This window comes from Nannobrachium achirus (genome assembly GCF_963921795.1).
Source record: "Nannobrachium achirus genome assembly, chromosome: 18".
Taxonomy (NCBI): domain Eukaryota; kingdom Metazoa; phylum Chordata; class Actinopteri; order Myctophiformes; family Myctophidae; genus Nannobrachium; species Nannobrachium achirus.
This window is the reverse complement of record NC_137825.1, coordinates 8,811,402-8,823,131: the sequence shown is the minus strand read 5'-3', so window position 1 is coordinate 8,823,131 and position 11,730 is coordinate 8,811,402. Positions and strand designations below refer to the sequence as shown.

The 11,730-nt window shown below is 44.2% G+C and overlaps 1 protein-coding gene across 1 annotated transcript; it reads left to right on the top strand.

Moving 5' to 3' along the window:
• Positions 1-2,088: 2,088 nt before the first annotated feature.
• On the top strand, positions 2,089-3,966 carry LOC308302849 (E3 ubiquitin-protein ligase TRIM39-like; the record flags this gene model as incomplete). The annotated part of the gene is made up of 1 exon (XM_080747167.1): positions 2,089-3,966. The coding sequence occupies one exon, from the start codon at positions 2,089-2,091 to the stop codon at positions 3,964-3,966; it is 1,878 nt and encodes a 625-aa protein (XP_080603293.1).
• Between the last annotated feature and the right edge of the window lie 7,764 nt (positions 3,967-11,730).

The window sequence follows — 11,730 nt, the reverse complement described above, 5'->3', positions numbered from 1 at the left end:
ATGGAGGAACCAGGAGTAAGGTAGCCGCAGCCTCTCTGCAGTCAATTGTCCGGCCGTGTGGCATGGAACTCTGGGAGTTACTGTGAATGTTATGTGCTCTTTGTATCAGAATTATTTAATATTTTTATGTGTTGTGTCAATGTCAGTTGTTTTTTGTATGGTGTTGTATTCTTTTTTCTTTTCTTTTTATCTTCATGTCTTGTCTGTAAGCAGTCTTTTTTATTGTCAAGTAAATGTTGTCTTGTTCGTCAAAAAAAAAAAAAAAAAAAAACTAAATAAACATATTGTTTAAAAAAAAATATGATAAAAGTATTCTGAGGCACCCCTGGACTAAATTGTGTCAAGGCACCCATTTTGAGAGGGGGGGGGGGGGAGAGGAGGGGAGGGGGGAGAGGAGGGGGGAGAGGAGGGGAGCTGCACTGACGCTCTGACAGGCGGTTGGCTAAAACACTAGACCGGGATTTCTCAGCCCCTACGAGGACTCAACTTCAGGATTGGATGAATGATTTATACATCGTTTCACACTGTGTGTGTGTGTGTGTGTGTGTGTGTGTGTGTGTGTGTGTGTGTGTGTGTGTGTGTGTGTGTGTGTGTGTGTGTGGGCGTACAGAGAGAGAGAGAGAGAGAGAGAGAGAGAGAGAGAGAGAGAGAGAGAGAGAGAGAGAGAGAGAGAGACAGAGACAGAGACAGAGAGAGAGAGAGAGAGAGAGAGAGAGAGACAGAGAGAGAGAGAGAGAGAGAGAGAGAGAGAGACAGAGACAGAGAGAGAGAGAGAGAGAGACAGAGAGAGAGAGAGAGAGAGAGAGAGAGAGAGAGCATAATGTGCAACAGTTTTGTGTGCTCTGCTAAAGTTCCTCCTCTTCCCAGATGTGTGACGAAACAGAGAGTTTGCTATTCTCACCGTGTTGCCATGTCTGCTAATTATAAGCAATGCTGGGCTTGTTTCCCTGTAGAGTCGCTTGTAGATGGGGGGGGGGGGGGCTTGTTCCTAGTGTAGTTGCTAAATATGGCCACATTGGCTATTTAAAGTGATCCCTGGCTAATACGACAAATATGCCTTAATACATTATAATTGTCCTCTATAACTACAATGTAAAATTAAAAACATCTCAAATATTTTATTTCTTCTAGAAATAGCTAATCTTTCAGTCAAGCGTGATTATGGATCCAACTGGGAAAGATGGATGGAAACGGCATAGAGCGCTCGTTTTCACAGTTATTGTCCACGACATTGCAAGCGGCGCGAAGGCCAGCGGACCTCGCCAGGGCCGCGCGGCCGGCGGAGCGCCGCGCGAGTTACGAAGCCGTGGTGAATGCAATCGTTATATTTATGCCCAGGCCGTAAGGCCTGGGCAAGCGCACGATAAACGCCATGATAATTGGGTTTTGGTGCACCTCGCGCGGTCCAAGTGACTACAACGGAGCGCTCCCTACGTCCGGTTCAGCCAATCACAAGCTTAAAAAAAGAGTCCGGGGCGTGGTTATCCATCTTTCCCAGTTGGATCCATAATCACGCTTCAGTCAATAGGGGAAATGTCTGTCGCAAGTTGATGATGTCATAAATGTTGTGTGGTCTAATTTATGGCATGCATGTGCAAAATAAACCACTAATTTTTTTTAATGATAAAAACAAACGGTTTTTGACATACAAGGTTTCCACCCGAAAACGACAATATACAAGTACACCTCTGCGTTTGAGTGACCTACAGGCACTTATTTTGGGCTGGTTGCTTGTCTCTCTCGCAAGATCTGGCAACACGGGACACGAAGGCAGAGACAGCTGCCTGACAATAACATACTGTAACTCTCCATTTCCAATCAAACACACAACTTCCAGTGACGGAGCTCCAGCCTGTCTTTCCACGGCTACGACACAGAAGAATGCTGTCCCAGATGACTTGAATCTGCTGCGGACTCTGTCTGTAAACAAGAACCAGGATTATTTGGTATGAGTGAACGTAAACTTCAGTGAACATTCCAGAGGAGGGACTGTTAACAGTACCACGGCTGACTGTTTGTTTTCCTATCTTGGACAGTGCACACAGAGCACACAGAACAGAGAGTGTCTTGTTTCACTCGGGAGAAGAAATGGCTTCCACGTCGTCTCTTCCAGAAAAGGATTTATCCTGCCCCGTGTGTCATGACATCTTCACCGATCCCGTGCTGCTGTCGTGCAGTCACAGCTTCTGTAAAGCCTGCCTGCAGACGTGGTGGAGGCAGAAGGCAGTAAAGGAATGTCCGCTTTGCAAGAAGATTAATTCGACGGAGCCGCCCGGAAACCTGGCTCTGAAGAACCTGTGTGAGGCCTTCTTGCAGGAGAGACAGCAGAGAGCTTCCAAACGTAAGAGAACTCCATCGGGGGTCTGGGATCTATGCAGTTTGCACGCTGAGAAACTCAAGCTGTTCTGTCTTGGATGTCAGCAGCCAGTGTGCGTTGTGTGTCGAGATTCCAAAAAACACACCGACCACAGTTTCAGACCCGTCGATGAAGCTGCCCTGGATTACATGGAGGAAGTGCGGACGTCGCTGAAGCCTTTACAGGACAAACTGGAGGTATTCAATACATTTAAAGCAAACTATTGTCAAACAGCAGGAGACATTCGGTTCTGGATCAGCCGCGTAGAAATGCAGATTAAGGAGCAGTTTAAGAAGATGCATCTGTTTCTACAAGAGGAAGAGGAGGCCAAGATCGCTGCACTGGGGGAGGAAGAGCAACAGAAGAGTCAGATGATGACGGAGAAGATTGATTCTCTGAACACAGACATATCGACCCTTTCAGACACAATCAGAGCCATAGAGGAGGAGCTGAGAGCTGAACACATCTCATTCCTGCAGAACTACAAGACCACAGTGGAAAGAGTCCAGCTCACACTGCCGGACCCACAGCCGATGTCTGCAGGAGCTCTGATAGACGTGACCAAACACCTGGGCAACCTGACCTTCAGAGTCTGGGACAAGATGAAGGACATTGTCTCCTACACCCCCGTCATTCTGGACCCCAACACTGCCCATCCACAACTCATCCTGTCTGACGACTTGACCAGTGTGAGATGGCAGTCCTTAACAGAATGGCAGTCCTTAAGAGAAATGCAACTGGCGTTTCAAACAAATAAGCAAACAGCAGTTCCTGAAAACCCAGAGAGGTTCAATTGGCGTTGCCGTGTGCTGGGTTCCGAGGGCTTCAACTCAGGAATTCACAGCTGGGACATCCAGGTCGGAGACAACACATGCTGGGCAGTAGGCGTATTAGCGGAGTCCGTTCAGAGGAAGGGAGTCACAGAGGGACAGTTCTGGAGTATAGCGTATACTGATGGCAAATACACTGCAGGCTCCTCACAGGGGTCAGATTGTGATCTCTCAGTGGAGCAGAAACCTCAGAGGATCAGAGTCCAGCTGGACTGGGACCAAGGAAAGCTGTCCTTCTCCGATCCTGACACCGACACACACCTGCACACCTTCAAGCACACCTTCACCGACGCACTCCTTCCGTTCGTTCAAACCAGCGCTTCTCAGACTCTCCCTCTGAAGATCTTACGGAGGGCGATCTGTGTTGATCTGGGTGACGCAGTTAGACTCGAGGATGATGAGGATGACGGCGACGGCGCCGCCACCGCCGATGCTGCCACCTCCACCGACCCCTGTGCCGTCGTCGTAATCGACGACGCCGATAGTGGTGGACATCGGCGTCAAGCCAGCCCTGCACCCCTGCGAACGTGTGTTGTGAGTTCTTCGCGCGCCCCCTTACCGAGGCACCCGCGGCGGACCGGAGCCGGAGTCGAGATCTCGTCCCGCTTGAACTCTGGCATCCCATCCATAACTCAGCCAATAACCCTGCGAACACGTGCTGTGCAACAAGGCCGACGTCCTCTCAGGGCCTTCTTCGGGCGGCCGCGTTTCGGGCCACCCCCGCCACCCCCGGCACCCCCAGCCACCCCCGCGGAATTGATTTTAGAATCAATCATCTAGATCAGAGGTTCTCAACCTTTACAGGCTGCAACCCCCAGCATAATCATATATTAACTGCTCCAACACCCTGATGAGCACCAAGAGTTGAGGCATTACATTTTGTTTGACATTGTTCTATTGTGAAAATAGCAGATCTACATGCTCACAGCGGCTCACTTTGCGAGCATGTAGATCGGCTATTATCATAATTTCTGACCCGAATATTTGACAATTGTGCCAATGTTTAATTTGTCATTTTAGAGGTATTAAAAAGTCCTTCAATTGTCACTTTAGAAATGTGTACAGTATATATACTTTATGTTGGTTTGAGTGAGAAAACAATGTTGCACTTTAAGTTAATCATCTGGGGACCCCCCACAATAATTTGGGGACTCCTCTGGGGGTCCTGACCCACAGGTTGAGAACCACTGATCTAGATCGGGGTCTTCATCTAGATCAGGGGGTCCTCAAACTTTGTGAGATACGCATCCGTTTCCAAACCTCAGACAGAAATAGCGAATCTACAAGCTCACGAGGCCTCTGCGTTGTGAGCTTGAGAGTCTGTCTAGAGCAGTGGTTCCCAAACTTTTTGGTCTCAGGGCACAGGGCCCATAAATATTTTTTAAATCCGAGGCGCCCGTACATTATAATTTTCACTCCCAGCACCTTATATTTAATAGCATATCATCGTTGTCGGGTGGAAACCTTGTATGTCCAAAACCGTTTGTTTTGCATTTGTCATCTATAAAATATACTAAAATATTGAAAACAGACAATCTACAAGCATACAACGCCTCGCGATCGTCTGTTTTCACTAGATTTGTGCGACAGAGGTTTCTGCCCGACCAGTGCTGTGTTTTTATTTTTCTAGACAGTCAGTGTGCCACGTCAACATAAGTTTGATGACACCCCATCAAAAATTCAGACATTTTGATTGTCGGGACATTGTAACGGTCATTAGACTCAGAGCAATAACCCACCAATCTCCCCGACTCCCTCCCCAGTCAGAGCAGGGGTGTCAATTCACCCTTTGTTAGCCTTCTGGTTGGTCCCTGACTGACCAACCAGCAGGCTCTATCTGCCTTGTCCTGCCCTGGTTCCGCCTTTTTCATGTTGAATTTGTTAAAACATAATTTTTGGAGAAATAAAAACATTTAAAAACATGCTGAGTCACTATACTGCCACTGAGCAGCTCCATTTTACTGAAACCAAGTTTGAAATTAGAATTGAATACACAGAATTACAATACGAAGCAACTGAATTAAAATGGTAGTGGATGGAGTGTCCCACCGAATGTCCCACCAAGACACAGCAACCAATGCTTGTGAAGAGGGGTGGGACAACAGGCGGGACTTGACAAAGGATGAATTGGGTATGGCAGGGGTATGCAGCTGCCAATGCCATACCCTGGGTCCATGGGGGGGGAAATAAAAGTTACTTTTAACTATAAATCCATGAATATCTCTTTGTGTATCTATGATGGTTATTATGTTGTTAAATTAAATTACAGTAAAATAACTAGAAATGCAAAATGTAACAAACTGGTCACTTTAACAAGTAGGCTATAATAATTATATTCTCCACACTTTAATTCTCCCCATCTTGACAAAAGGGTAAATTCCCAGGTTCTTTAGGTCAGCTGCACAGGTGCAATTCATGTGGCACGTTTACTGACATGCTAAGTTTAGCTGCACTTAAACAACCATTCCAGGCTGCCATATCCAGCCCAAGAAACCGTAGAAACCTGTGTAAAAAACTGACAAAACTATTTTTTTTCAGACATTGTGAAAATAGCTGATCTATATGCTCACAACGCCTCGCGCGATCTGCTATTTTCACAATAGAACCGTGTTATACAAAATGTAATGCCTCTTTTCCATGAGGACTCCCATCTTTGCCATACCCTAGCTTTTGCTGAACTGACGCCACTGAGTCAGAGTTTTAATGAATGTAGAATTTGCTGTAAATTAGGTAACTTCGTTAAATTGACCATGTTTAAAAAATATATTTGATTAAAAATCCTCTCTCTCACACTTCTGCCAGTGTGCCAGTGATTCTGCCAATGTTGGCACCCGTGCCTAAGGTTGCCTATGCCTGGTCTAGAGCCTAGATTAGGGTCTTTAAACTACAGTATCGCAAAACAAAAACTAAAAAAACTTAATATAAAGGACAACTTTGTTTTTTTTTACAACAAGGGTTCATATTTTAGATTGTAATTAGAGAAAAGAAAAAGTGAGTGTTAAAATGCGTAGGCATGGGGGCATGCGTAGAAGTGGCTAAATATGTATTTTTAGACACAATAAGCCAGCAGTTTCTTTGTTGTTATTTACAGTAACACTTCTAGCCCCCATAAGTCACATCCAACCATGAAAGGTTGCATTGTATCTTGAGAATGGGCGTATTCTGTTTAAAATGACATATTTAGCCAATTGTACGCATGACCCCAACCACTGAAATAAGAATCTCTAAAACAATAGAAAGAAGTAAATGAAATCATTTTAACACTCTATATTCTTTAATTACAATCTAAAATATGAACCCTTGTTGTAAAAAAAACTAAAGTTGTCCTTTAAACTTTTCTCTCCTATATAAAGTTTTATTTTGCAGTGACTTTGGGTGCCACAGCCTACGTGTGTATTATTTTCAGTCTTCTTGACCAGGGGTCATCTAGCCTGATTTCAGACTCTGAGCTTGAGTCTGAAGTTGTCCCTATTCTATTTGATTACAAAGGGGAGGGGATTTGAAATTTGAAATTCCCAATCACAAGAGATCTGATGGGAGGGGTTGATTTTGACAAAACATTCCCTCCTCCCCCTCCCCTCTGTGACATGCACCAAACAGGTCATTGTCTTTGATGTTTCATTGATTAGAGAGAATCACTAACGAGCTATCGACACTTGTAGTTGTAGCTCTTCTGAAGTTCAAAGGAGGCAATTAAGAACTCTGGTGAGCCACCCCTCCCTCCACTGTTTCTGTTGATTTTCAAAAGTTAGACGCACCCCTCCTCTGTCTTGCATTGATTTCATTGGTCGGTTAGCCAAGATACCGAATCAAGAGACGCGTCATATGACACCTCCAGACCAAGAGAAGCAGTCCACTCAGAGAGTGGGCGGGTCTATTGGCTGGAGCCAGGCAAGGGGTCATCACCATGTTTGCTAGTGGTGGACATTTCTGTCAAAATTATGTTGTTTTGCTACGGACATACAACATGTGAAGACGATAATATGACCAGAAACACAGAAAGAGATATAGCTCTGAATGACCATAACAGGTCTGTAACTCTTAGAGCAGGGGTTTTCAAAGTGGGTGACGGGGCACCCTGGGGTGCCCTGACGGCAGTCCAGGGCTGCCGCGAGATAATTTGATAATATTTGGAATACATTTTGGACACTTAAAATTTAAAATGACACTAAATATTTTTTTAAGTACAAAGTTATTCAGTCAGTTCTAACCAAAATGGCTATTATCTCAACGTTTTCCTCGCAACATTTATGCCATAAATATAAGGTGCTGAGAGTGAAAACTATGAATATAATGTAGGGGTGCCTCGGAAGAAAATAATATTTATAGGGGTGCCCTGAGGCAAAAAAGATTGGGGAACCCCTGTCTTAGAGTGTACAAATTGGTTCCATTTGTACACACTCAGTGTTATGGAGGTCCTTGAAAATAACACATTTGAGAACCACTGGTACTAGTGGACTCCTAATGTATATGTCATAGTGTCATAGTAAATACGTGTCATACATATTCAGAAGGAAACCTGGATACTTGACATTCAGTAAAAGGATAATTGGGTTATGATGAAAATAATGACATTATAATGGTGTGTACAAAACAAAATCTATAATTTGTTCATGTATGGACATGTTGATGACCCCTGCTTTTGACTGTATCAAAAACATGACAACAGTGCAGCATCAAACTGCTCTTGAATCAGCTCATCACTGCGCACAATCCGCACATGCTCCATCTTTTCCACCAGATGGCAGTATCGTCACTCTAAACGCGGCAAGCATGCAGCCTGCAGTCTAGTTCTACCCCTGTCTGTCGTTGTTGTTTTAACATGTGCTTAATAAAGTAAACATGGTGGTTCACAACCTGTGAGTCAGGACCCCCAGGCGGGTCCCCAAATTATCTTGGGGGGGTCCCCAGATGATCAACAGTAAACAAACCAACATAAGGTTTAAGTGTAAAAAAAAAAGTGTATCTACACATTTCTAAAGTGACAATTTAAGGACATTTTAATACCTCTAAAATAACAAATTAAACATTGAACAAATTGTCAAATATTAGAGGCAGAAATTGTGAAAATAGCTGATCCACAAGCATGTAGATCTGCTATTTTCACTATAGAACCGTGATATACAAAATGTAATGCCTCAACTCTTAGTGCTCGTCAGGGTGCGGGTGTCCCCAGTTAATATATGATTATTTTGGGGGTTGCGGCCTGAAAACGTTGAGAACCACTGTCTTATAAAAGAGAGAGAGAGGGGGGGGGCTTTCACATGGCTTCATGTATCTCTGCTCTCTACATTGAGTTCTGTTTGATCATGCTGATGTTCACAGGAGCTCCTATAGGCCTACTGGCTCAAGTATTCTTTTTTGTCTGAATTTGGTTCAGAGACTCCTCCAGACCTTTAAAGGTGATACACCATGCATTTAAAAAAGTATTTATGTCATTTATGTCAAAAGCGGCCGTCGCTGACGTCAGCGACGGCAGCAAATCTGGACAGCCTGTTTTGAGAACCCGTGGGATGCTTTTAACCTCTGCCTTCCCAAAACCAGAGAAAGACACAACGGTCAGAGGTGATAGTTAGTGCTAGTGGGACCCCCAAAAAAAGGTTTTAAAATAGGAAAAGTGAAATTTCATGGTGTATCACCTTTAAGGAGTTTCAAATTAGCATTGAGCAGATGCAGTCCTGAAGTTATTTTAATGAATAAAACGTTTTGTGCATCAGTCTGTATGTATGGTTCAGAGTATGTTTATAGTGTAACTATAGCTCACCGGGGCCATGCATCACCACATCCCATGTTGGCTTGTGGTGGACATTTTTGCCCCATGGACGTACTAAGTTAGTAATATTACCAGAAACACATAAAGAGATGGCCCTGAATAACCTTAAAGAGGTGGTGCCATGATTCCCCCCCCCCCCCCCCCCCCCCCTCTCTCTAAAACATGATAATCAGGTATTATGATTATACTAGGAGGAAGATTCTTTCCAAAAAAGTATACAGAAAGAGATAAAATTGGGTTTTTATGTGGCCACACCCCCAGTTCATTAAGTATGCATGGATGTCATGGTGGGTGGTGACCCAGCTGAGTTAGCCACACCCCACAGTGTTGGGTGAATGGTAAAAGGGGAGGGGTTGATTATATGATGTCATTTAATCTGTGTTTTCCGACTGGGCCTTTTGAGGCCCAGTCTTTCAGCTTTCAGGAAGAAACCAAAAATACACAGGGAAGACAAATCTTCACATTATAACCACGCCTGTGGGTCTATTAGAGTAATGTCAACTCCATAGACACATACAAAACAGAAAAAGTACAAAACTATGGCACCACCTCTTTAACAGGTCTGTAACTCTGAGAGGGTACACATTTGGAACCAAATGGACCCGTAAATGGTTCCATTTGTGGGTTTGTACACTTAAGACGGTGTCATACATACAGTATTGTGAAGAAAACATGGCGATTTTTTTTTTCTTTCCTGTAGCAACTCTCTCTCATGCTTTTATAAACAAACAGGCTGAGGGTTAAGGTGTGGCTTGGCCTCCTATATCAGAGGATCACACAGATTGGATTACAGGATGTCGGGGGTGTGGGGTGGGGGGGCACACAGAGCCATCAGAGCTGATGATGTTCCAACGATGTACATTTAGTGTACGACCGTATATCGATCAGCCCCCTATAATAAATCCACCCATGCAAATTGCTATCCTTGCGGTGCGAGCGATCGGAAGCCTTATCTTAAGGGACCCATCGGACCAAATTGATATCGTCGTAAATTTGGATTTATGCTTTTGTTAACGGTGCAATCGGTGGTGTGTCGCCCCCCAGCGGAAATAGACGATCTACGAGCTCACAACGCGTGGCGGATGCCACGCGGCGTGAGCTTGTAGATCGTCCGTTTCCGGCGAGCGACACCGTCTCGCGGCGGGATATAAAAGTATTAACCCATTTAGGCCTAGAATTATTGAATGCTTTAACCAGTGAAAAATAGCAGATATACAAGCTCACAGCGCGGCACCGAGTGCCGCGCTGCGAGCTTGCAGATCTGCTATTTTTGGAAAACGTCGTGAAAATGTGTGCAAATCTTTGAATATATGTATTTTCAAAGTGAACGTTTGTAACTCAAATTTAGCTTCTGGGGGGTCCCTGGAACTAAATATTTTGAGATAGGGGTCGGTGGCCAAATAAATATCATTTTGGGGGTCCTTCACATGAAAAGGTTTGAGAACCACTGACATAGTAGTCTCTCGAGAACAGACTAACTGAGCTCCAGTTAAGTGAAAAGGACCTTTTCTTTGACGATGGCTGGCCAGATTGCTGACAAAGAAACCTAGGTTTTTAAAGAAAAACCTTAGAAGGATTCAAAAGACACTTATAGAATCGGGTCAAAATTCGAATTTTCCCGATTTTTTCAAAAATAGCAGATCTACAAGCTCGCAGCGCGGCACTCGGTGCCGCGCTGTGAGCTTGTATATCTGCTATTTTTCAATAGCTAAAGCATAAAATAATGATACACAAAATGTGTACCCGTTCTAAACGGGTTAAGCATTAGGCTGTGCTGAGAGAGGCAGTTTCTGGGGTGATAAAAGCAGGACTGGTGTGAATGAATCGGAAGCTCTTCCTGTGCTGCAGCTAATTCTCTATAGATTTTACATTTGTTTAAGCCAGGCTCTCTATATATAAGTTCAAGTAACAGCCATGATTTTTTTTTGTTCCATGATACTCTCCTCTCAGGGGGAGGTTTAGTGATTGGTAACCTAATAATATACCATAGATCACCTCCTTATAGCCGCGGTTATTATTAAGATGACGGCTGGAAAACTCACGTGTCCAAAACCTCTACTTTTAAGTGATTACACACCTCATGAAGCCTTGAATCCATGTAGTTTGTAGTAAGCCAATCATTTGATGACCAGCAGAGCCTCCTATCCACAACTTTCCAACATCCCGTCGTGCATTGCGCAGAAGGCGAGCGGCATTTCAAGGCGTCACAGCCGAGTGTGATCTACAAAGCTCACAACGGTTGCATCTGCGACGCGACTTGAGCTTGTATGTCTGCTGTTAACCGGAAGTGTCCTGCAGATAATGCTACAGTAAAGTCTTGCGGAAACAGGTAGCTAGGAGACTCAAAGAGTGCAGCTTTCCGAACTCTAATTCGAGGTAATGCTTTTCAGACGTTATGAGTGACATCATTTTGTAGTTGAACTGGACCTTTTGACCGAAAAGTTCGATTTTGGTCAAAGTATGGACAGGCCTTAAGTGAATAAATGTCTGAAAATACACATTAACGCGAATCCAACATGACAGTGCTGTCAAACAAGTGAAACTATCTATACCAGTAAGAATCCCTAATCGGGAGATAAGCGACCGTCAGGTCGCATACACAAACTTTAGAAGGCAATCATAGCCAATCGGGAGGAAATATGGGAAATGAGACAGATCTATGTTGATGACATGACTGTAGAGATACTGCTTTGCGTGATTTTAAGCCAAAATCTGTAGGAGCAGTGTCCAAAAATGTGTTTTGCAAAAATCGGCCAGATGGTGGTGGAGAA